General features: G+C 43.4%; 3 protein-coding genes across 3 annotated transcripts; 1 reads left to right on the top strand and 2 right to left on the bottom strand.

Annotated features, from left to right (window-relative positions):
• Nucleotides 1-216: 216 nt before the first annotated feature.
• MYCTH_2089137 (uncharacterized protein) lies at nucleotides 217-1,215 on the top strand (the record flags this gene model as incomplete). The annotated part of the gene is made up of 1 exon (XM_003659703.1): nucleotides 217-1,215. The coding sequence occupies one exon, from the start codon at nucleotides 217-219 to the stop codon at nucleotides 1,135-1,137; it is 921 nt and encodes a 306-aa protein (XP_003659751.1). The 3' UTR covers nucleotides 1,138-1,215.
• A 610-nt stretch (nucleotides 1,216-1,825) lies between these two features.
• MYCTH_2297142 (uncharacterized protein) lies at nucleotides 1,826-3,784 on the bottom strand. Its single transcript, XM_003659702.1, has one exon. It carries the CDS (start codon nucleotides 3,393-3,395, stop codon nucleotides 2,202-2,204), a length of 1,194 nt encoding a protein of 397 aa, XP_003659750.1. The 5' UTR covers nucleotides 3,396-3,784; the 3' UTR covers nucleotides 1,826-2,201.
• Nucleotides 3,785-22,835: 19,051 nt separating this feature from the next.
• Nucleotides 22,836-25,242, bottom strand: MYCTH_2297138 (uncharacterized protein). The gene is made up of 3 exons (XM_003659701.1): nucleotides 24,525-25,242; nucleotides 23,840-24,389; nucleotides 22,836-23,685 (listed from the first exon to the last, which is right to left on the bottom strand). The coding sequence occupies exons 1-3, from the start codon at nucleotides 24,957-24,959 to the stop codon at nucleotides 23,387-23,389; spliced, it is 1,284 nt and encodes a 427-aa protein (XP_003659749.1). The 5' UTR covers nucleotides 24,960-25,242; the 3' UTR covers nucleotides 22,836-23,386.
• Nucleotides 25,243-26,924: the final 1,682 nt, after the last annotated feature.

Below are 26,924 nucleotides of genomic sequence, written 5' to 3'. Positions count from 1 at the left end.
CCCCGTCCTCTCTATTGCGCTGCTCTCCGTCGCAAGGCTTGCCCGAAATGGAGCAATTACAAGCTGATTTGCGACGTGTCAGGAGGAGTTGAAGGATTATGTTCGCCTCGGAGAATCATATATCCGGGCCCGCCTGTCACGAATTCAAAAGACCATCGGGACTCTTAAGAACCTGCCCATACAAATTTCCGTTCCCGTTCTTCAGCGACAGTAAACATGCGCCCTATTCTACCGTTCAGCGACCGCCCAGGGGAATGTCTTAGCATTGGGCCATCTCAGGGTCTTGTATACGCCATCGACCAGGAGATCGTCCTCAAAGTTCCCTTCCAGTATCCCGTTCTCCAGGATGATAGCACCCATTATTTATTAGATCTCGCTCTTAAAAGCTTCGTTTCCCTGGAAAGAGAATTGGCTGTTTACGACACCCTGAGGAACAACCCGCATCTCAATATCGCTAGAAGGCTGGAAACCGATCGGTCCGATTGCTTATTTCTAGAACGCCTTACACCATTAGCAGCTGCTTGGCCTGGCTCGAATGAACTAGATCGGCGACGGTGGGCTTTGGAACTGCTCGACGCTGTCAGCTGGCTAGAAGATTGCGGCTGGGCACATGGCGACCTTGCTGTGCGCAACCTTGGCGTCGACAGCACGAAGCGCTTGAAAGTGTTCGATTTTGGGTCTGCCATCCCACGCTCACACCCCGACTATGCAAACGAGGTGTGGAGAGATCATTTCGACCTGGCGACTTGTCTGCATTTCATCCTCTCTGGAATAGATCCATTTGCGGGGACGCGCTCCTGCTCCGAGGTCGAAAAGGTTCGGTCAACGCTGACGGCCGGTCGGGGGACCATCAGACACGGCGCCGATGTTCTTGCTGACATCATTCAAGACGGCTGGACCGGACGAGCTTCATCTACGACATTCCGCCAGCTCTCCCGACGAGCTAGCGATGCTCTTAGCTCCAGGGATCACGGCAGGCCAAGAGAACAGTCGGAAAGTCACTATCGATGTCTTGAATCTCGTTGCAGGGCCTGGCTTGACGGTGTATCCAGGAATCCAATGTGGAGGGATATCGGAGAGTACGTTTCGGCTTGTAAGGCTGTGGAACACGAAGTGGACATGGACATTTGGCGTTGATAACCAGCTTGAGGTTAGATTAGATAAGCCCTATAAGCCCTGGTTTGGTATGGTAGAGCCTTCTTTGTTCCACCCTCTAATACTTATACCTTCTACAGCGAGGCCACCCTGACCGCGCTGTGCACACCAACTTGCACCGAACCGCTGTCGTCCTATGTTAGCCGCATCCACTCTGCCTGCGGCACCAGCCGGTACACTGCCGGCAATGGCCTGAGCTATCTCGCCGCCTACAATGCCGAGCTTGCGCTGGAGAGGTACAAGGTAGTATGTCTGACAGACAGCTAAGTCCGCCGACACGATAGGTCTGTACATTCCGCACGCACTAACTCACGTACAAAGCGCTGGCCAGCGATGCAACTCACTGCTGGGGAAGCTGGCTGGTATCGACCCCAGCAACCCGCTGAGCACGGCGCAAGCCGCCCCTAGCCTCATGTGCAATGCCTGCGCCATGTCCATGATCAAAACGCAACTGGAGATGGCCCTCGTTTCCAGCGCTGATCTAGCCGCGGGCTTCACCAGCCTCATGGCGTCTTGCAAGACCACAGTCGGCATCACGCCACCAGGAACAGCTACGCAATGGGTCATCTCTGCGTCGACTACTAACTAGTACGAGCAGAACTGGTACAGCAACATCGTCGTCGGCAGCGAGCAGCACGACAGCTGCGTCCTGCCAAGGCAAGACGTAATATACCATCCAGGCCGGTGACACGTGTACCTCGGTCTCGCTCGCCCAACGTATCAGCACTACGCGCCTCCTCGTGGCCAACAACCTTAAGGCCGACTGTGCCAGCTTCCCCAAATCGGGAACCTTGTGCATCCCGTCATCAGCCATCTGCGAGCCGCGAAGGGTCAAGTTCGATACTCCTCGTGACTCTTGCGCAGACCTAGCGTCAGCAGCAAACGCAACAGTGTTACAGATCGTCGCCTGGAACCCAGAGCTCGGGGGCGAGAGCCGCCGCGGCCGGTGAGGAGGTGCCGAGACCAGTAGTGATTCCTTATTACGAGCGAGCGAACTGCTAGACTGAAACATATACACGTTGTCTCCAGGTTGCCTGGCTCGCCTCTCAATCGTCAAATCCGGCAATCAGGGAAACGGTGATGCTTGAGGTGATGTAGCTGGTCGGGATGAGCGTCATGGAGAGGGTAAATATAGTGCTGTGAAAGAATGTTGGCAAACCAAACGGTGTCTCAGGCGGGAAGGGAAAGGATACCTTACTCAGTCGACGTCGTCGTCGCGTTGGCCGTCGAACTTGGATGGGGGTTGACCCATGAGCCTCCGGGCGGCGAGACACACACGGTGTAGCCTTGGGTCTGGCGGTCCAGATTCGCGCAGTCGGCAGAGCCAGCTCCTTGTCCAGCACGCGGTCCGGGACGAAGTGCGTTTGAAAAAACTCAAAGACGTTGCCCCTCACGCCTCGAAAGTCTCCCAGCAGCCAACCCAGTTGCTCCAGGCGAAATGCGCCGAGATAGAAATCGCGCGGCGGCTCATCTTCGTCGTCCTCTGAGTCATCCTCGTATCCGTAATAGACTTGTAGAAAATGTCCGTGAACACCCTCACCGCCCTCATGAGTGGTCCTCTTAAGCGCTTCCTCCCACGAGTCTTTCAAATCGTGGATAACCCACAGGATCTTCCTGGACCCATAAAAGTCCTCGGCAATATACCACGAGGCGGCGACGGCCGGGTCCGGCAAAGGCAGCCGAACTTGGCGCTCGGCCTCATTGTGCGAGATGCAAATAACAGCCCGCTCCTCGTCCGTTGTAGAAGAAGGCAGCGGCAACGCTACAACCTCGATGCGATCCTCTCCGAAGCTCTCACTGGACATGCGATCGTAGCGTGTCAGCTCCGAGATGCGCCGCGCAAGCATCGCAGCGCGCTCGGCAGTGGCATCGGCCGTAGTATCGTAGAGGCGGATGCCGAATTTGGGGCGGTGTTTCTCTGGTTCCGTGGCTGGCGGGGAATTACCGTAGCCATCGTCGCTGTCCGGGTCGGCTTGCAGCTCAGGCAGGGGCACAGAGTAGGCGGCGAAGGTCGGCGCGCCGTCGTGGCTGGGCGCTGGCTCGACGACCACCTTTTCCGGGGGGCACGGACCCGGCAGTTGTTTTCGCGGCGCCCTGGGGGTTATGCCTTGGGCTCGGAGGGCGGCCAGCTGCTCCTGAAATCTTCGTACACGCGCCTCCTCCTCCGCTTTTCGCGCTGCGATCACCTCGGGCGGCGGAGATTGCAGTACAACGTCGAGACGGCGGCAGATATGACACATCTTTTCAAGGTTGGCCGCAAGCGGTCCAAGGGTACGTCGTGGGAATGATGAGACCTAAGTAGGTAGAAAGTGGAAATGATCGGACGATGGAAGAAGACCATGCGTAGTACTTGTACATACATACAATACAAGGCAGAAAGAGGGATTGATCAGGTTTTGTTGCGCATTATCATTTGTTGCGGGGCAGGCGCTGCTGTGGTAGTCAAGATGGAGAAAAAGGGATGCAAGGAAAGGAAATCCCCCCAAAAAAGGGATGAGAAGATAAGAAGAGAAATATACAGGTGTAAAACCCCGAATGAGTGATGTTATAGCCCCGGTATTTTCGTCCTCTGCCCTTACCTGAAGTCAATGCGCAAACCGCGGTCGAATTGTAACGTCAGAAGTTCTTGCAGCTGGTGCGAGTTCGCGACCTGCCAAGCAGCCGGCTTCTATACACGTCACTGGCACGGGCCCTCCGGCCGCCGCGGCCCGGGGCGGGCGCGGGTCGGCTTGCGTTCCTGACAGTTTGTGTGAGAAAGGTTCTCATGGGTTTCCCCGCTCACAGACCAGAACCAGACAGCTCGAGTCTTGCTCAGTTTCAGTGCCGGTTAGTTGATATTTATTCACCGAGTCCATCTTCCATATAGGCACCTAATTTCTTAATACCGCGGCCATTTCAGGACAAGGTCGATGTGACGTTTGGAGGCGGTGTGCTGAACTCAAGTGCAGCATCAGACACATTAATTACCGAGGTAATTAGGTGCGGTAGTGTGTCTTCTGCTAGGAAACGGCAGAATAGGACCACGAGAAGAAACAAATGAGAAAGAAAGTATAGGAAAAGAAGAGAAAAGAAAAGAAAAGAAAACAGCCTATTTATCGCTGACGTCTCCCTTTTGCTGCCGTTTGGGCTCAGACTTCTCCCGTGAATCCGCGTAGGTATTTTGTGGTTAGCAAAGTACAAAATCCCGTGTGTCAATCGTCATTCCCTTATTTGTATGGAGGACTCCGTAGACTAATAGGAATATGAAACCTTGATTGATATCTCCGTCTCCAGACGTTAATATTCCATTCCCGACGTGCCCCTTTATCGCCCTATCTCGCCATATTCCCTAGTGAAGCAGTCTAAACGGCCAGATAAGTTTACTACATGGCGAAAAAAAGAATGAATGACCGAAACAAAAGAAGAAAAAAGAACCCTTTCATGGTGATTCAGGAATGTGTTAATATGTTTTTTTTTCGCTTTGGCTATACTTGTCCTTTGTCCCATCGGCCACCTCCTGTTTCAGAGCGCTCTTTGATAAAACTTGTCCCTCAGCAGCAGGGAGAATCCGGCGTTACCGCCATGGAAGAACCTGCCGCGGCCCTTCCCAAGTCTATGATTATCTGACGGCCCGGCGCGTGCGAGTAACGTGCAAGTGATTACATCCTGCTCCCAGCTCCAACCACCCTAATGTCTGTGGTCGGTTGATCAGTGTTCAACTCCGAGGGGGATAGATGCGCTCGGGCAGGGCCTTCTTTGCTTAGTTCCGCCATCTGGGTGATTAATTATCCTGTCTAGATCCTTTCGAGTTATGACAAAATTGGCGGCAGCTGTGGCTGTCCTTGTCGTCGTTCATGCCGTGACAGATCTCTATCGTGTAAATAATTATGTACATATCTAGTCATTAACATGCTGCGTCAGGGCAACCCCTGAGCAAGCGAGCCACCGTTCTGTCGAGTAGACGTTGCCAGCAGCCATGACGCCCTCGAAGGGGAAGGGCCTCTGCGTGAAGAATGCGTGAGCACACGATACTGGCGTTTTAAGACGCTGTAGCTAGCATCTCGCAGGTAAGCCAAGCGCGTGTTGAGGCACACCGTACTTCTGCACCGTTAGAACCGGAACAAGCAGTCACCTTGACGCGAAACAAGATGACGGTTCAATGTCCCCAGGGTCGGAAATACACACCACACCAACACGCTGCGGGAACTCAGATCCTGTATCTTATACATACATGTTCAGTCACTCACCTCACAGTTTCATGCTTTGACTCAGCAAGAAGTTGAATAGAGACCCAAGAGTCGCGGTGAGCCAGCATCTGAGCAACCCCGTACATTGTTCGTTCGCAACGCTGAATACCAGCCAACGGGGAACATAAAACAGATTGCCTGTCTGTTTATGTTTATTTGAGTTATTGATCTTGCTATTTGCCCGTTAGATCTGCCCAGCGAAGTTAACTTGTCAAGATTGCCGCCGATTTCGTTGACACTTGCTGTAACATTGACATCACTACTATTGGGCGCTGCTACGCTTCTCTTCTAATTACGTTGGTGTATGGTGTCTGTTAACCCAGAACATAACAAGGCTTAAGCAACCACGGAGTTAAAAGTTATTGTCCCCGTGGTTTGTTTATCTGGTGAAATGCGTTGAAGAGTGTCGGAAGCTGTAGAGCTTCCAAACGTATTAGCCACACGTTTGCCACAGCTATATAAGGCTGTTTAACGCTTTGGCCAGCTCCTTTGTCTATAAATATCAGTCGTTTTGTCTCCTTTGTGGATAGTTTTAACAAGGCACTCTTTTCCTTCGTACAGCCACCTACTACAGACTATTTTTAACGCTCCCGGAAGCTTATTACTACGTTCGGCAGTTATAAGCCTAGCGCCTTGACTACTCCTTTACCGACGTATCTTTAATATTAGTGGTAGCTTCTTCTATTACGAACTCTCTTACCCTGCTTTAATACGCTTTTGATGACGTGTCTACTATATCTGAGATCCTAGTTAAGACTTCTATATACCTTACTAGGCCTAGTTCCTAGAACTTGTAATATATTAAACTATAGTTATAGGTTAAATTTGCTAGTATATAGGGATTTATTGACCCTAATAGTAATTATAAGCTAGATTTGGAAGTTCTATAGTATCTAACCTATAAGTAAGCTAGAGATAATCTTATCCTAGCTTTCTAGGAGTAACTCCTAAAAGGACTATTACCCTTAATATCTATAGATTTAATACCTTCCAATATAGCCGTTATAGCTAAATTTATATAACTATAAGACTCCTTTTATAAGGATATTATATATACTATAGATATTAATAAGTAGATAGGATAGCTATAACGCTAGCTAGTATATACTATAGATCCTAAACTCTATAAAGCTATAAAAGCGTATAGGAAGAAGGATATTAACCTTATTAGGGGAATTATCTAGGCGCTTTGCTCTATACTTATATTATCTATTATAACGCTTTATATAATAGTTATAGTATAATATATAGCTAGTCTTAATATAGCTAAGCATTTAGGAGTTAATCTATAGCGCTAGATTTATGACTTTAATATCGCCTTCTAGTAAGCTATCTAATATAATATCCTGGAAGTATAGGGTATATAAGGACTTTATACCTTTCTTAACGCTATTGCTATATATATCCTACCAACCTAGGTAGCGAATAAGAGGATAGAAATCGAGCTTACTAATAGTATAGGATAACTACTTCCGGAGCTTAGTACCCTTGTTACGATAGCCGAGATCCTAATTAATAATGATATATAACCTAGAGTGTCTCGGAAGTATAGAATCTTCTTAATAACTTATATATTAACACTTCCTATAGCTTAGAAGAGTAGTAAGGAGAGAGGTAGAGACTTGTATAGAGACTCTTATAACGGTTAGTAGTATAATATAAGATGTCCCTATAAGTATTTAAGATATCTATAGGATCTAGTAAACTACTATATACTTAAGTAAGCCGTCTATAATAACGAGTAATACTTATACCTTTCTAATAAGGAGTATAAGAGGATTTGCTAGAAGCTTAATAAGCTAAGGTAGGCTAGACTGAAAAATCAACTTATTACTATATAGGGGGAGCTATCCTATTCTAGGTAGTTAGGGATAAGATACCCTAATTTCCTTAATATATTAATTATTAGCCCTTAACTACTTAATAAGCTCTTGACTTACTATAGGATATTTAGTATAGTCGCTCTATAGCGTTATCCTCTTTTAGAAAGTACTCTACTAGACTTATATAGCGTGATCTACTTAGTTAATAATAAGAAGTTCCTTTTACCTAGGACGTTTATTAAGGTAGAAGATTCTAAGTTTATTAAAACGGGTATAACGACCTTTCCTATTAGTAGGAAGGGTACTTAGGTGATCAAGAATGTTCTGGATAGACTATATAGACTATATATAGAGAATCTAACGCCTAAGGATATCGCTATCGTCAAAGAATTCTATATTATTATTATCTCGGAAGCTCTATTACTTAAGGTAGGTACTTAGTACTATAGCTTAGACTACTTACTATGTTTCGGAATACTAGAAAATAACGTTATTCTTTGTAAGTTAGAATATAAGTATAATCTTACTTTCCTCGAATATAAGCTACTTTCCTACTACTCGAGCTTCCTGGACTATATCTTAATTAGTAAAGCAGGTATTATAAACGTTTATATATCCTTATAGAATGTGTTCGTTACGTATAGTAGAAGGTCTTAGACGTAAGTATTACCTATTATAAGAGAGAATACTAAGGATCTTTAGTACTTAGGAGCTAGCTACCTCGGACTAGAAGCATTAAAAGTGCTTATTAACAACGCTAGAAATATCTATATTAAGGGGACGGCGTATATTAAGTATAAGAGCTATACTTATATTTATATAAGTAAGATTATCTCTAGGAAAACACCGCCTAAGTAGAAGTCCATACGCCCATTCTGGTAAGTAGCCTAGGATCTGTTTAACTATCCTAAAGCGATTCATAGATCGTAATGGTTACTTATAATTGTTAATAAGTATAGTAGGAAGCTCTTCCCTTTCCTCCTAATGACAAAGTCGTTGAACCAGATTATAGGAGTTATCTAGAATTTCGAGAGCTAGGTAAGACGCTAATATAGGCTCGTTATCTATAAGATTAAGTAGGATAACGATATTATGACGATTAGTTTAGTAGGGCGTGTACCGATATGCTACTAGACTTAGGCTATAGAAAGTAGTATCGATCTTGAAATCTTACCTTTATATACCTACAAGCCTAATGGACTAGCGGAGCGAGTAGGGTAAGAACTAATCTTACGCTTAATTAAGATACTTAACGGCGCGAATCTGCCTACAAAGCTCTAGTTAGAAAGCGTATAAGCGGTAGTATACTTATATACGATAAGCCTAAGCTATACTTACTCGTTTAGAACTCCTAATAAGGTGCTCTATAGCTAGTTTAAATAGTATTTTTGCTAGTACGAACCTAGCTTAATAATTATGTTAACTAGTAACTTATACCTAGATTAGAGTAGAATCTTTATATATAGATACTAGGTATATATCCTCTATAAAGACAGGAAAGCTAAGCGGCATATAAAGGACTTTAAGGTACTACTACACGGGCTAATAGGGTATCTTATAGGATATCGTATATTTAATATCTATCGCGTTTAGATACCCGAGCTCGATAGGGTCATTATAACTTATAACGTTCGCTTTAATAAGAAGACTTTCTACTATCTAGGTAAAGAGTAGCCAATAGAGTTATCGCTAGTAGTAACAAGCTAGGAAGTTAATTAATTTGATCTTGGCGAGGATTCCTAGGATAGCAATTTTCTCTAGGAAGCGTTATAATAGACCTAACAACTAATGGAAAACTCTATTATAGTAGCTTAGCTACCTCTATCGTAAGAGAGTCCGATAATAGACTAATCTTTTTAATAGGGTCAAGACTTAGGGGTAAGGGAGCTCTCCGATATATAGCCTATAAGCGAGTAATCAGTTCTAGAGACTCTTATAGTAGAGATATAAGTAATAGACAAACTTACTAAATGAATAGAGAGCTTTAGAGGACTCTTGACCCCTAAATATATACCTAAGCCCTTGGTGACTTGCCTTATGCTGGCTAGTAAAGGGGATATTCATTAGGAAGTAGGAGGATTTAAATTAGGGCCTTCTTAGTCGCTAGCTAGCTAACTAGACGCTAGGGAGAGCAGGGGAGCCGTCGGATCTAATAGAGAAATGCCTTCCGTGGAAGAGTCGAGCGTATATAATATATTAATAGAAGAGCTAGAAGCTAGGGACGGTACTACTAATATATTATACCTAGCTAGGCTAGAGGAGTAGAGCGTTAAGCGAAGTCCGGATTAGCTAATGTATCCTCTAGAAGGTAGAAGCAAAGGAGAAGCTATTTAGTAACCTCCTATAAGGAGAGGCAGAGGTAGGAGGAAGGCTTATATACCTAGGGACCTTATATAGTTAAGCGAACGGCTATAAAATAAAGAAAGGGTTAATTACTACTACTCCTTTATCCATATAACTAAGGAACTCTAGCAATAGTTCTATAAGACTTACCTACCTGATTAATAGGAAGCTTACCTAAAGGACTAGAGTATAAGAATAATATATACGGTGTTCGCTGCTACTATATAATAGAAGGATACTATATACCTCGGAATAGCCCCGAATGAGCCACGTTAGTATATTAACAATCTTGCTTGTGTTCTTAATAACTAGTAAGACCTATATAATTACCTGTTAGAATAATAGTTTAAAGACACGGCTCGCGAGAAGATACGTAACTTAGAGAGCAGGGGAACGTAGAAGATCGTACTATACGAGTAGGCGAAAGCACGACCTATCCCGTTAAAATGGGTCTTTATATACAAGTTTAACAAGGACGGTTTCTTAGAGAAATATAAGGCGAGGATCTATATATAAGGAGATCTATAAGATATTAGCTTAGTAGAAAGTACGTATATAGCTACTCTGGCGGTATAGTTATTCTATATAATGATGGCGATTACTATATACTTTGACTTAGAAGTTAAGTAGTTTGATATAGCGTAAGCGTTCCTTAATGCTAAACGACTAAAAGACGACCTTATTATCTACGAACTACTAGAAGGATTTAAGTAGCTAGGGAAATATATAGAGTTATAAAGAGCTCTATACGGCTTAAGAGACTTGCTACTCTTATAGTATAAGGAGTTCTGTAAAACGCTATTAGATCTAGGTATAGAACTATCAGGTAAAGAGAAGTGCCTCTTTCTAAGCTATAATAAACGCGTTATCCTAATCTTCTATATTAACGACTTCTTAGTCTTCTTCTATAAAAGTAACGCCGTAGCGGCCGAGCAGGTAATAGAAGGAATTAATGCTCGATACGATATCTACAAGTAGGGCGATATCAGTTAGTTCCTTGGCATTAGGGTGATTCAAAACCGATCTATATATAAGATATAGTTAGTCTATAACTAATATATTAAAAAGGTAGTAAGAAGATATAGGCTAAATATGCCTAGTATATATAAGCTAACTCCCTTAAGCTATAAAGAACTTAAGAAGTTTAAAGGGAGCGCTACTAGTACGTAGATCAAAGAATATTAGGAGTTTGTCAGATCAATTCTATACTATATAGTTATACTATATCTAGACGTTATATATACCCATTTAATACTCTCTTGATACCTAACTAACCTAGGACTGGACTACTTGTTAGAGGCGTAGCAAGTAGTGAGATATCTATTTAGGAGCTCTTGCCTATTAATCTAGTATAGAGGCAAGCAGGCGCTAGAAAGTCTAATACTTGTAATCGCTAGGGACACTTCGTATATAGATGATCTAGACATATAGTATTCGTTATAAGGATATATCTTCTTCCTATTCAGAGGTCCTATTATATAGAAGGCGTCGTACTAGGATACTATTATAACGTCGAGCACTAAAGTAGAACTTCTAACACTCTCCCTTACGGCAAGAGAGACTATAGCACTTAAAAGGCTATTTATAAATATCAATCTTAAGCTCGGAGAACCCTAGAACATCCACTATAACAATTAGCAAACGATTAGACTAGTAATAGCTAAGAACGAACGTATTAATACTTACCTATGGTATATAGACATCTATAACATATAGTTACGCTAGGAAGTAGCAAAAGGAACGTTTAAAGCTATATATCTACTAACTAGTTAGATACTAGTAGATAGGCTTACTAAATGACTTAGCTAACAAGCCTTTAAGCGCTAGAGGGCTCCCCTTAATCTTTAAGATGTCAGTTATAGGCTTATATAATTAGGGGGTAGAAAATAAGTCAAATTCGCTAAATAAAATACCGCCTAATACTCCTTATCTACTGCTATTAGCCGTTACTATAGCCGTTACTAGGATTAATAGCCTTGCCCTTGCCTTTATCCTAGCTAGGCGACAATATAGCGCTTAACGCGTTATTAGATGTGCTAACACGAGCTTTACAATCCTCCTTAATCTTACCTAACTAGTAGAAGATATTATATATAGAGTAGGCGATCTTCGTAAAATGCGCGAGTTTAGCCTTATCAAGCTTATACTCCTCTATATTATTAACACCAGCACGTTTAAGGTCATTCCAAAGAACTATATATAACTTCTTAAGATTCCATATATAACTATTAGCGATTTGCCTATATATTAGGGGTAGAGGTTTAGGATCCAGGGATTTATAGAAGCCTTAGCTCTATCTAATAGAGCTTTCATTAAATCCTTCACTAACCCGATATAAGAAGTAAGACTACCATTATAGTTAATATAAGCATTACAAGAACAGGCCTTCGATAGGCTTATAGAGGCCCTCAAGGAGATAGCTTCGGTCTCGGCTCCGGCAAAGAAGGCTCGCACAGGTGGCAAACGAGCTCGATAGTAGACAAAGGAGGTTCGAGAGGCCCGGAAGAGGGCTAGGGAGGCAGAGAGAGCCTATAGGGGCACCCCGAACCCCTATACATAGGAGGCACTTCGGCAGGCCTTACGGGACTAGGCCAAGACCATTACAACCACAAAGACTAAGAGCTAGAGGGCCACGTTACAGGAAGCAACTAACCGGCCGGACCTGCTATAGAGGCTAGAGCAGTAGGCAAGGCTATAAAGCCACCTACCGGTCGAACCCCTAAAGCTCCCGGCCTTTGAAGGAGGGCTTACAACCTACTAATAGAAGGCCAGGGCACTGGCCGATAAGTTCTTCCCGAACCCGGAAGTAGACCTTTCGGATATTGACGACCCGGAGCTAAACGGCCACTAGGAGCCGAAGTTCGAGATAAGTCGGAGGGTTACAGTGAGTGACGTTAGGGCAGTACTAGCTAGAGCAGCCTTGTAGAAGGCCCCGGGGGAGGACCTCCTCCCTATAGGCCTGCTTAAGGCCTGTAGGCGGCCGCTCTACTAGATACTAGCTATACTAGCCTCGGAGAGCCTCCGGCTTAGCTATTTCCTAGCCTGGTTTAAAAGGGCTAAGACAGTGGTCCTCTGTAAGCCTAGTAAACCCCTATAGGCCTACTTTACCCTAGGTAGCTATAGGCCTATAGCACTCCTACTAATAGTAGGCAAGGTACTAGAAGCTATAGTTGCCTAGAAGGTAATGGCCGTTATAGAGGCTTATGGGCTTCTACCGGCCGAACAAATAGGTAACCAGGAATATAGGTCTATAGAACTAGCTATCCGGCTTATTACGGCTCAGGTCTAGGAGGCCTAGAGGTATAAGGCAGCTGCCTCCTTCCTTTAGCTCGATATCTTAGGGGCTTTCGACACTATTAACTATACCTGGCTATTAGCTACTTTATAGAGCTAGGGCTTCCTAAAGTGGTTAGTAGTCTAGGTTAGGGAGTGGCTATAAGATAGGGTAGCTATCCTTTACTTCGATAGCTAGGAAACAGAGGATATAGTAGTAAGGGCCGGGGTCCCCTAGGGGTTACCCCTCTCCCCTATATTATTCATCCTCTATATAGCCTCCCTTTACTAGGCCATTCGCTAGGCCTGCCCTATGGTTAGTTTAATAGGCTTCGCCAACAATATTAACCTTCTAGCCTTCAAGAGGGCCGAGGAGGCCTATAATGGTCAGCTATAGTGTTACGGAAATATGCATGCAGGACGCCGCCTAAGCCGCCTCCCTAACAGGCTAATAGGACAGCAGGAATGATAGGCCAATCAGGATAGGATCACACTTGGCAAGAAATGATCCCAGCAGAGGATCACTAGCTCACGATATAAGCCAGGTAAGCCAGTATAGAGGATCACTACAACTATTAGTGACCCTAGGATTATATAGATAGTCACTTGTTATAGTAGACTCTAGGAGTTCACTAGTGATAGCAACCTAACCTACAATTACAAGTACTTATACTAAGCATTACTAACTATTATAGGAGATAACTCTAGTGTTATTATAAACCCTTTAGCTTTACCAAATCCCTTAGACGACCTATACGCTTATCCTGCTTAATTTACCTCTGTCTAAACCCTTTTAGAAGAAGTCTAAGTTAGGTTCGTCACACGTTACTATCACTCCCTTTGTTCTATCATGGCTTAGAACGGAGGTAATTTCGACCTTGATATCGATATAGCTACTAACGTTATAGCCGAACAGCTGCTTACCTAGCTTGGTTAACTCTAGTAGCAGATCTAGGAGTTAGACTAGAGAGATAAGGTTACTTAAGCTCGGATCAAGGAACTCGAGAACGGCGAAAAGCACTCGCAGAAGCTGGTCAACGAGGCCTACGCTAAAATCAAGGCACTCGAGGGCGCTAAAGTAAGCCGTATCAAGATCGAACTACCTGGCAAATACGGAGGAACTAAGGAGAATCTTATAGGATTCTTAACGAACCTCTGATCTTACTTCTGGCTTAATGATGACAAGTTTCCGGATGATAAAGCTAAAGTCCTCTATATAGCTACAAGACTAGAGGGTAAGGTACTTAGATAGTTCGAGCCTATATAGAATGACTACCTTACTAAGGAAGACGAAGATGACTAAGACACGTTTACGTAGGCAGTCTTTCGATCCTATGACCATTTTGAAGAAGAGCTTTAGAAGGTTTTTAGCAATAAAGATAAGAAGATTTATATATAAGAAAGACTTGCTAATCTCCGATAGACTAAGTTAGTAGCCTCCTATACTATATAGTTTAGATAGGATATACTTAAGTCTTAGCTTAACGACGAGGCGTTAATATAACTATTCTATAACGGCCTAAAGGAAAAGGTCAAAGATAAACTATATAAATATAACTAGCCTAAGACCTTAGATAAATATATTATATAGGCTATTAGGATTAATAATTAACTCTATATATAAGAGTAGTAGAAATGAGGTCAGATGAATAGAACTATAGTTAAAGCTAATAATAAGAAAAAATAAGTATATATTAGTATATTATATAGGACATATCCTAGAGCTATAGATATAGATATAATATAGAAGTAAGATAAGAAAAAGATAGCCAAAGACAAGTCTAACATTACCTACTATAACTATAGAAAGAAAGGGCATTATAAGTAAGAATATTAAAGCCTAAAGAAAGACTAGAAACTAGTCCTTAGAAAGGAAATTATAGCTATTAACGAAACTACTAAGGATGTCATCGAAGTAGTAGCTATAAGCTATAAAGATAGGAATAGCGATACAGACAGTCTCGGACGTAATGGCGATAGTAAAGACAAACAAGTACCGTACTCCGAACTAGTTACTATAGACCTAGAGATAGGTCTTGCCAAATAGGATACGGCAGGAGAATATGTACTACCAATTTCGATTCTCCTAGCCTTGAGGTAGTAGGGTTTTACAGTTACCTAGAGGTGGGATAGATCGTAGACGACCGATACCTAAGGAATCGAAAGACCCGGACCTAATGTTCTATTCCTCTAGGAACGAATCGAATAGTACTATAACGAAGTTTTCTAGCTTAATACGGAACTATATAAATAGGATAGACGCTTGATTTGACTTGCCTAGTAGAGTAATAAGATAAGGGACGAGATAAGAGAACTCTAACGTATCGTAGAAACTATTAAAGGGAAATAGCCTATGATATACAATAGGCCTAATAGCTATACTAAGCATTTTAACGATTAGTAACTTAGCTACGATATATAGAACCTAGAGTACTAGTTTATATATATAAACTATGGAAAAGACAAACGTATATAGGAAAACTATTAGAAGAAACACTCCTACCTTAGCATTAGAGTACCTACAGTCTATATATAGTAGGAAGGATTTAGAAAAGAATTCTAATACCTTCTAGGTAACGCTATATAACTATACTTGCGATACGAGGCATATATATAAGTGCCCTAGTTCTAGTATATATTATACAAATACTAATACCACTTTCGCGATAAATTCGAAAATAATCACTGGCCAACCTAATAAGGAAATGAGGACAGAAGCCTCTACCCTATAGAATAGGTCTATAATATAGGAAACAGAGCGGCCGAATTGCTCTAGAAGATCGAAGCCTACGATCTAGAAGGCATTACGGTAGTTCTAAAATGAGCCTGGCCTAGGTACTATGGAATAGGACAAGACATATAGGACTCGTGCTAGAGTAACGATTGCCTCTACTACGCGGGCAAAAAGAAATCGCGAATTTAGGAGCTTTAAATGAAGCTATGGCACGTACGATGAAAAGTAAAACGGACCTAATGATAGGAAGCTATAAGCACTTAATGGCTCGTAGAAATGGGCATGATTGACAAAGCCACTATTAGCCGAATAACTAAAGAGGTTAGTACTGACCTAGGAAACGGGTTAGGGCCCTCCGAGGGGCCTGAAAACCATTAACGCCTGTATAGTAGCAAGTGATAGCATAGTATAGGAGGAACTAGCGTAAGAGACCATTATATCGAGACCTCCTAGTAGAAATATAGGAAGTTGCCGTAATCTTTGGACGACGGCGGCAAGACAAGCGACTATAGATAATAGCATAATAGAAACAGTACGAAATGCTTATACTAATAGATAGTAGAGTAGAGATAAACCTAATTTCGCCGATACTTGTAAATTAGCTATAGATACCCTAGAGAATAAAGCAAAAGCATAGTATAGTCAAAAAGCCATTTCTAATATAATAGGTATATAGGGAGACTGAACTAATTAATATTACTATAGCAGGGAAAACTATAATAGTCGTATTTAGTATTATAGATATAAGTAATGATAAAGATATAATATTAGGATTACTATAGTATAAAGATTACAACCTAGACATTAGCTAGAAGAATAATAGCTACTTATAACCCTAAACGGAGTCGTATTTAACTAGCAAGATAGGGAGTACACAAGGATCGTAAGCAGACAATGCTTAAGGGAAGGCATATCCTATAGATCTACCGCAAGAGATAGATAGTAGTAGATAGACTACTATAGACTCTAGAAGAAGTAGCATAACGACACTGACGTTACGATAGGAGGAACGAGCTAAACCGCCGACAGCTATTCTCTCCGTTAACGAATACGGAGCACTATAACTAGAGCAATAGGTTAAGATAGAAGAAATCGCTAGCATCGCTATAGACGGAACCAAGTTCGTATACTATTAGAAAGCCGAGAGACAAGACAAGACTAGGAAAGTACTAAAGGAATACGAAGGACACCTAGCATTTGAACCGAAGTATCTAGAAGGATTACTAGAACACGGCCTATAGGATTATAAGATTAAGCTTAAGGAAGGAGTATAACTAAAGTTCTTTAAGATTTACTATATAAGCTAGATATAGAATGAAGAACTTAAGCGATATTTAGAGGAAAACCTTCGAAGAGGATATATCTACCTGTTGACATCGCTAGTAGGCTACCTAATCCTGTTTGTGCCTAAGAAAGACGGAAAGCTATAGTTATATGTTAACTATTAGTAACTTAACGAACAGACTGTGAAAAACCAATACCCGTTACCACTGATCTTATAGCTCCAAGATTAGTTAGTAGGAGCCTAATATTTTACACGTCTTGACTTGCCATCAGCCTATAACTATATATAGATTAAAGAAGGTGATAAGTAGAAAACGGCCTTTAGGACACCTTATAGCTACTATAAGTACCTTATTATGCCATTTAGACTTATAAACGCGCTAGTAACGTTCTAAGCCTTGATTAATTAAGCTATCTGATCCTTTTTTAACAAATTTACGGTATATTATCTCGACAATATACTTATCTTCTCCAAGACGATAGACAAACACTAGAAGCATATAAGAGTAGTACTAGATATGTTACACGCGTACAAGCTATTAGTTAATAAGGAAAAGAGCGAATTCCACGTTAGGAAGACAGTGTTTTTAGGATATAAGATATCCCTAGAACAAATCTAGATAGAACCTTCAAAGGTCGAAGCCATCAAGGATTAGCTACGACCGACGTTAGTCACAGAAGTACGAAGTTTTATCGGATTTACGAACTTCTACCAGATGTTTATTAGGGACTTTAGAGCGATCGTACGACCTTTATACGAACTTACTAAGAAGAACGCTAAATTCCAATGGGAAGAATAGCACGAGTAAGCATTTACATAGATCCGCGATGCCATTACTAAAGATCTAGTACTAGTACTACTAGACCCTAAGAAGCCATTTAAGGTAGAAACGGACGCTTTAGACTATACTATTAGAGAACAATTAGGATAACAAGACAAATAAGGGAAGTTATATCCTATAGCCTTCTTTTTAAAGAAGCTTAATAGACTATATCTTAATTATCTAATCTATAACAAGGAACTACTTATAATTATCAAAGCTTTTAAGGAATGGTAACTATACCTTAGTAGTATAATCGAACTAGTATAAGTATATACAGATTATAAGAATTTATAATACTTTACGATGACAAAGGAGCTTAACGGACAACAAATACGATAGGCAGAATTCCTTATAGAATTCAATTTTAAGATCTGCTATAAGAAGAGTAAAGAGAACATACAAGTAGATACCTTAAGCTAACAAACGGATTATATAGAAGAACGAACGGAAATAACGCCACTGTTATTCAAGGAACGAATAGACGGAACGCTATATCACGAAACGTAGACACCTATAGAAGACAATCTACTTGACTTGTTCTTAAAATGTTATATAATCTTCCGAGAAGAAAGGATTAACAAGGTATAGTATTAAGCAACACCTAGACTAGTAGTACCTAATGAAGTGAAAGAAAAAGATAGGAAACTCTAGTACTGAGGCAAAGCGTATATCTATGACAAAGATTAATAGCTACAAATGATTTAAGGACTCTATAAGTCGAAACTTAGAGGATATAAAGGAGTTATAAGGACTATCGTATAAGTTAAAAAACACTATGACTTTCTATAGTCAACGACACAAGTTAAGGAAGTTATATAGAACTGTAACATCTGTAATCGAAGCAAAATGGCACGATATAAGCCGTATAGGCTACTTTAGCTACTACTAATAGCCGACAAACTATAGAGTTTAGTTATAATAGACTTTATTATAAAACTGCTAGAATCTAAGGACATGGCTATAGGGGTAATCTACGATAGTATTCTCACTATAGTAGACTGCCTAACTAAATAGGTATACTTCTTTCCCTATAAGGAGTCTTGGATAGCAGAACAGCTAGCAGACGTGATCTATCGGCAAGTCGTATCAATATACACTTAGCCATAGGAATAGATCACCGATAGAGACACCAAGTTCGTATCAAAGTTCTAGCAAGCGTTAATATAACGATTAGGCATTAATAGCAAGCTATTAACGGTATACTACCTATAGACTAATAGATAAACGGAACAACTAAACTAAGTTATTAAGCAGTACCTCTATTCTTATATTAACTACTAGCAAGACAACTAAGTCATACTATTGCTAACAGTATAACTCGCTTATAATATAACACTAATAGAAACGACCAAAGTTATACCGTTCTTTACGAACTACGGATATAAAGCAGACCTTAGGCAAGGACTAGAGGTTACGGTGCCGAGAGCAGCAGTTAAAGCAGAATAAATGTACGTACTATATAAGAAGCTTAAAAAGGAACTCGAGTTTATTAGGACTAGAATAAAGAACTACTATAACAAATATAAGCTCGAGGGACCTTGCCTAGAGAGGGGAAACAAAGTCTACCTAATCGTACGAAACCTACGAACCAAACGACTAAGCACGAAGCTAGACTTTAAGAAGGTCAGACCTTTCGTTATCAAAGAATAAATCTCGACATCTAACTATTAACTATCGTTATTACCATCTATATGACTATAGATAGACGTTTTTTATATTTTACTTCTCGAACTAGCGCTAAGGAATGTTAAAATCGCTACGAATATCGAAGTAAAGGACGAAGAGGAAGAATAGGACGTCGAAGAAATTCTAGATTTATATATTATTAATAGGGAACTGTAGTATCTAGTTAAATAGCTTGATTTTAGACTAGAAGATAACTTATAGGAACTAGTTAAGAATTTAAACTACCTTAAGAAACTAGAACAGTTCTACCGCTAGAACCTAGATTAACTATAAGCACTAGCTCGGATAAAACGGCCAAGTCGGCCTCTAACAAATCTAGGCCTAAAGAGGACTAATTAAACAGGATATTAACACCCTAAGACCGTATATTACTAATAACGTGTGCCTCGGAATCTTATACCCTCTATTCTTCTGCCTCTATTTCCTCTACAGACTATATGCCTCGACGAAACAGCTCGGAACCCTGCTCCTTTAAGAAACGTTTCTAGCAATAAAGATAAGCTAATCGACCGATAGCCGTCTGAAGTTAAGTCTAAAGAACGAAAAGGGCCTCTTTAGTATTAGCCTCTTTTTGTTCTATACGTTTCTGTTTAGATATAATCTTTGTCACTATAAAAGATTAGCTATAAACATTAAGGCGATAAGCAAGGCTATAAACAAGTAGATATTACGTTAGAACTATTGTAAGAATAACCTTAATATATATACTCGCTATAGTAAGAAGAGCCTAATACTATACAATAAGCCAAGTTCTGCTTAAAATACTACGAACACGGTATAACGTCTATGCTAGAAGAATCAATAAAAGAAGCAAGCGTGGCACGCTATTAGGATTTCAAAGATTGACGCTTAGAGATACGATTTGCCATCTCGTCAGTCACCAATAGTATAGAAAAAGGGAAAAAATTACGAGGTATACGTGGAAAAGGACGTTAGCGCTATTTGAAATGGCCTAAGATAGGCTTTTAGGTCAAAAGCCTTAAAGGAAGGGCATCGTGTCACGGAAATATATATATAGGACGCCGCCTAAGCCGCCTCCTTAATAGGCCAATAGGATAGCAGGAATGATAGGCTAATTAGGATAGGATTATACTTAGCAAGAAATGATCCTAGCAGAGGATCACTAGCTTACGATATAAGCTAGGTAAGCTAGTACGGAGGATCACTACGACTATTAGTGACCCTAGGATTATATATATATATAGATAGTCACTCGTTATAGTGGACTCTAGGAGTTCACCAGTGATAGCAACCTAACCTATAATTACAAGTACTTATACCAAGTATTACTAACTATTGTAGGAGATAACTCTAGTGTTGTTGTAAACCCTTTGGCTTTACCGAATCCCTTAGACGACCTGTATGCTTGTCCCGCTTAATTCACCTCCGTCTGAACCCTTTCAGAAGAAGTCTGAGTTGGGTTTGTCACATATAGAGGGCTTAGAAGGCCTGCCTATAGTAAGCAAAGACACGGGGTATAGCCTTTGCCCCGGAAAAGTATAAACTTATCTACTTTAATAGGGGCCGGAAATAGTAGTCGCGACCGCTAGAGCTCCTATAGCCTAGAGGGGGTACTACTACTATAGCCCTATTAAAGTCGGCTAGATTCCTAGGGGTCTAGCTAGACTAGAGGCTATAGTAAGGCCCTTATTATACAAAGGTAGCTAAGAAGCTAGAAACCTAAGAGTTTGCCCTAACTAGGCTCGCCGCAAAGACCTAGGGCCCTAGCCTCTTATAGGCCTATAAGGTCTATACTAAGTATATCTATAGCGCCCTAACTTATAGGGCCTTGAACTTCTATAAGCCTACTAAGCCAGGGGGCAAGCCGGAAGGCCCTGCTAGGGAACTATCAAAGGCCTAATATAGGGCCCTTCGAGTAGTTACTAGGGCCTATAAGGCTACCCCTATCCGGTGCCTCAAAACGGAAGCCTAGGTACTACCCCTCGACCTCTACCTTAATAAAAGGCTAGCCGACTTCGAAGCTAAACTAGACTAGCCACTTCTATAGACCGGGGCAGGCCTAGGGGCCCCCTAGGTCCCTACTAGGGCTCTTATCTAACAGGCCTATAATAGGCTAAGCTAGAGGTTCCGGAAGAGAAGGGTTAGGGCAAGGGGCTAGGAACTAAGGCCTATAGCCCTAGAGGTAGCAAGATCGACAGTCCGGTAGTAGGTTTAGGAGGGCTATAGAGAGGGTCGACCCCCCCTACAAACCCTACGAAAAAGGCTACGGGCTATGGAACTAGCTATAGTAGCAAGCTAGAGCAACCGCTAGAGGGCCGACTAAGCCGGTAGGAGGATATAGCGTATATCGGACAAGGACCTCCTATGTCTAGTTTTTATAGGGGAGGGCCTATAAAGGCACTAGGGCCTAACGAAGGCCCAGAGCTCCCTATTAGTATAGGCCTATATAAGGGCTATTAGCCTCTACGACTTCCTTTTTAGGGTGTAAGTCTCAGGGGTCAGTACCCCTTACTGTGCCTACGGCCAGGGGAGGGAGACTGTCGAGCATCTAGTTGTATAGTGCCTAAACCTACTAAGAAGCCGAATATAGAAATCCTAGGAAATACGGTTACAAAGGGACCTAGACCTCGTTTTACGGGGTATAGGAGCCTGTAACCATCGTTTGGCAAGGAGGGTTCTACAGTGGCTAATGGACCTAGGGAGGCTTCTGGAATACCGCCTTACAAGGAGGCTAGACCGGGAGGGAAGGCCTCTATAGGGCTATTCTAGCTACTTCTCCTTTTCTTTATAGTATATTAGTATTCTAGATTAGGCGTTAAAGGCGTAATAGAGGTTTTTATCTGGCCTATTAGGTACAGTTTCCTTTATATATAACTAGAGAGGCTCTAGCATGCTTATTAGCATAGTAGTATAAGACTAATAATAATAATAATAATAATAAGCATTATAAGAGCTATTAGATATATAGGCAATTAGTATATATATCCTTATACTTATAGGAACTATAGGTATAATAGTAGTAGTAGGAGCTAACATTAGAATAATCGTAATATTCGCCAAAAGAATATCCTACTAGAGCCAACTATATATATATTCTATAGGGTACCTTATAAAGCTTACTAGCTTTAATATTACTATATTTAGTTAGCTTAAATGATCTTAATATAACTAAAATACTTATAGTATAGAAGCTTTAATACACTTACACTTTCAAGGTATTATAAGAGTAAGAGTCGACCTACTAATAGTTATAATGTTTATAACAGGTATATCTAACAAGTTATCTATTAACTCAAGTATAAGAGGCGTTATCTTATCATTATTATAATTAAAACTAGTAATACTATCACTACTACAATTATAATAGCTATATTTAATCTATAGCTTTAAAGGAATCGCTCTACTATACTTAACTCTTTTAGACTTCCAATTACAGAAGGCAGGCCCCCTAAAGGAGCCATCAAGGTAGGAGCAACAAAGGATATAACACTAAGAACAGTATTACCATAAAGCGTAGTTAAACGATTACCGCGTTTAACTAGGGGGTGTGTCGGAAGCTATAGAGCTTCTAAACGTATTAGCCACGCATTTGCCATGACTATATAAGGCTGTTTAACGCTTTGGCCAGCTCCTTTGTCTATAAATATCAGTCGTTTTGTCTCCTTTGTAGATAGTTTTAACAAGGCACTCTTTTCCTTCGTACAGCCACCTATTGTAGACTGTTTTCAACGCTCCCGGAAGCTTATCACTGCGTTCGGCAAAGAGAGACAGATCCCCAATCTCTATTTCGGGAATCCAGCCCTACGTATCTCATGGGACAGCGTCCTTTAACTAAAGTCATGTACCACTGTATATCATAGGATTACGCCCGTACGTGCCATACGGAGCCATGAATATTATTAGTGCCTCGTCCAGTCCAGGCACATCACCACTTCTCGAACCCCCTCTTCCGGCCTTGACAGCGGCCGGCAGATTATATTATTACAATATCTGCAGAATCGCACGCCGGTATCAGCTGTAGCAGTTGGCAGGTTCTCTCTGCCTTTCTCTTCATCGCCGACCGAGCGGATCCCCTTCTTACGTAGGCTTGTGTATCCTCACGAGCGCCAGGAAGTAGTCCTCGAGCGGGAGCAGGTTCAGCAGGAGGTCGTTGAAGTTCCACGCAATGATGCAGGCGATGGCTCCCGCAACGGCATCCAGGACGTAGTGGTTCGCCGTCGCCACGATCGCGGTCAGGATGATGGCCGGATAGATCATGCCGATGCAGACGATAGCGAGGCGGCGCCAGCCGAGACGTCCGCGTTTGCGCAGGGGCATCGCGGCGATGGTCAAGCCGACGAGGAAGGAGTAGCCGAAGTGGAGCGAGGGCATCGCAGCTACGGGAACTTTTGGTTAGTTCCTAAGCTAGTGGAAGAGGCCGAATTGAAACGCCCAAAGAAAAAAAAGGAAGCAAAAAAAAAGAAAAGAAAGCAGAGAAAACACAGAGAAAATGGGAGCGAGGGCGAAAGGGGTGCAGGAGTTGGCACTTACCATACTGGTTGCAGAAGCGGTTGGTGGTCCAGACGCTGCTGTCGCCGTCGGCGCCGTGGACCGTGTCGACGAAGCCGTAGCTCTTGGCCTCGGCGGCGTGCTCGCCCGTGTACGTGGGATCGCTGAGCAGCCGTGGCGGCATGCAGGGCCAGAAGGTGAAGACGATGAAGGCCAGGAGGTTGCACATGGCCATGGTCCGCCTCCGCCGCTCATAGACGGCCGGCCCGAACTGGGGCGCCAGGTCCCGCCAGTTCTCCGAGAGGGTCTTGCCGCCATTCTCCTCCTGCAGCTTGTGCCGTGGTCTTGCCGTCGTGACGTGGTACAGGACGATCAGGTAGAGGATGGTGCCGGGGATGTGGATGAACGAGTACGTCTTGTTGGTCCACCGCATCAGCGTCGGCCGTTCGAGGAACCACCGCTGCACCGCGGGCTCGATGAAGATACCGAGGGCCTGCTCGGCGTGCACGACCTGGAGACCGTGCTCGCGAGCCGTGTTGACCGTGGAATCCTGCAGCGTCAAGGCGGTAAAGGCGCGACCAAGTTGGTAAACCTGGGAAAGCTGTGGTGAGCTATTGCTACCCCTTGACAATTTATGCATGTCTCAAAACGGGAAGCAAAAAAGGATGAAAAAGCGGACGCGACATAAAAAAAAGGCTGCGGCGGGCGGGACGGAGGGGCTGCATACCCAGTAAATCAGAGCCCAATACCAGACCTCAGCCAGGAACGGGAATCGCTGAAGCACACGGCTGAGGAGGCGGTCTCTGAAGATCTCAGTGTTGGGTGACGTGACGTCCTTCTCCCAGCTCATGAAGCGCAACTTGCGCGTCCGCCATCTCGGTATTGTCTTCCTCGACACGTCCTCTGCAAGCGTGCTGCTCGAGCTGCTGCTGGACCTGCTCAGCGGGGGTGGCAGGAGGGTGCGCTCGTCTGCCCTGGCCCTGCCGGTCTCGATATCCTCGTCCTCCGAATCGGTTGTGTACTTGAGATGCTCCCATGGTTCGGGTCGGTGGGAGAGTGGTGACCGGCCGCGAGCAGCTTTGGACTTGTTGCGGTTGACGATGGTGCCGAGAGCCAGCAGACCGACCACGACCAGTGGTTCCAAGATGGCACCAATCGCCATCTTCGCAATTCTTAGGGGCCGAGTCCGATCGGACGCTGTCGGTCTTTCCGTCAGAGGGTGTCGTCAAAACTTTGCGATGTAGAAAATAAAAAGAGAAAAGAACCGGACAGCGACGACCAGGAAGACGAAAAGTTGAAGAACAGACCCCAAGAGGAGAGAAATGGAGAGGGGAGGGGGATGCGTGCGCCGAGGGAACCGCTGCACAAAATACCCTAAACAGGGTCGTCAGACGGCAAGATTGGCTGGAACCTGCACTTGGCAGTAGGCTACAGACAATTTGTCCACCAAGCCCACGCATGGAATGTGCAGCACGCGACCATGGCTAGACAGCCAAAAAACCCGCTGTACACTTACTAATGTGCGTACTGTACGAAATACCGTATTCAGCAGTGACCGCCCACTGGCAGGTCACCGATTTTTACTAGCCTGCTCTGCAACAGGGCGTTGTTGTTGCACCAAAACCTCCTTTGGATCCTGCGATTCCCACGCCGCGGTGTGCCTTGCGTGCCTGTGTTTGTGGTGTTTGGAACACATACCCATGTTTCTCTGGCTCTGTGTGGACATTGGCCACGCGACCAATTAGTGAGATTCGACGGAATCCACAGCCACGGACCGAGGCAGATTTGGGGCGGGAAGGGGGTGTGGGGCAAGAATGTCTCCGGAGCCCATGTAATTTGTACTGTGTAACATTCTGAGTGCGCAACATGAATACCCAGTCTGCGACCGTAAGTACTGTACATAGTACATTACGCCGTAGAGTAGAGCACAAATACCTGATGATCCATTAAAGAACCGAAATTGAACTCTTCTCTCTGCGACCAGGTTTCTTTTTTTTTTTTTTCCAAGGGGCTTCACCAGGTAAGCCGGGAACAATCAATGGCCCCAAGGAGCGGGAGCACCTGTTCATCGGAAGAAAGTGGGGTATGGGCGCCATCCCCCTGCTTGCTCACATTTGCTCCGCCGGGAGCCCGGACACTGGATGTCCGATCCCCCAATTTTCAAGGCGCACCCATGATGTTTAGCGCCCTCCATCATCATGCGACAAGACGGGGTCGCGTGCCTGGAGCGTGTGCTGGAGTGTGCCTCAGGACGCGCTGGTAGTTACACAACCTGCCACGCCTGCGCACCCAGCAATCTGGAATCCGCTGGCTTTACGCAGTGCTGGAACACTACTCGCAGCAGCAGAAAAGATGTTGTCGTAGACGCGTGTGTGTATTCCATTTGCATTCTGTACGTACACTAGGCCGTTCCAGCCGCCATCATCTCAACAGTTATTTTGTATCTTGCCGCCATTCTCAATGCATGCGCACGCCAATGAAACATACATCAGGAGAGTAACCCTGGGAATTGATATTACAAAGTCTCCACGCTCGGTGTTATGCTTCTCGAATTCCGACCCGAGACATCAAGACCAACACTCGGAAGGACTTCGTTGTTGAATCTACGGAGTACTCCGTATAGTATCAGCATCCGTCGGGCTCGGATCAGCCTCATTAGCGCCGTGCCCCATCGATCGGACTACCCAATTGTCCGACAATCCGGATTGATCGTATCGTCGTATCGGAAACCGATTGCGAGCACATCGGCAAGGGCTGAACTAGTCCCGGAATAACCAAGCAATATCCTTGGCCTTCTTTCCAAGGATGTTGCTTTAAACAGTCTGCATACTGTACGGATCACTCCGTTGGGAAGGTACACTGCCTGTGCAATTCGCACACTAATCCGTATAGTGTAACTGCTCGTCAAAGAATATCGAACATTCGTCAGCACCCAAAATTTTAACGTTATCTAGTCCACGTATGTACAAATTGCTCTGTTTAGTAAATTTATACCATTACAAGAAGTTGTCTGCTTCTACGGAGCGCTCCGTAAGCGGTGCTGGAGGTGGTGCCGAGTACAGGCCTCTGACACTCATTACGTGCCTACCAATTACTTGCTTGGATACATGAAAAGCTATTCGTTGGC

Source organism: Thermothelomyces thermophilus, chromosome 1 (genome assembly GCF_000226095.1).
Source record: "Thermothelomyces thermophilus ATCC 42464 chromosome 1, complete sequence".
Lineage (NCBI taxonomy): Eukaryota > Fungi > Ascomycota > Sordariomycetes > Sordariales > Chaetomiaceae > Thermothelomyces > Thermothelomyces thermophilus.
The sequence above is the reverse complement of the archived record's forward strand: the minus strand, read 5'-3'. Positions and strand labels throughout refer to the sequence as shown.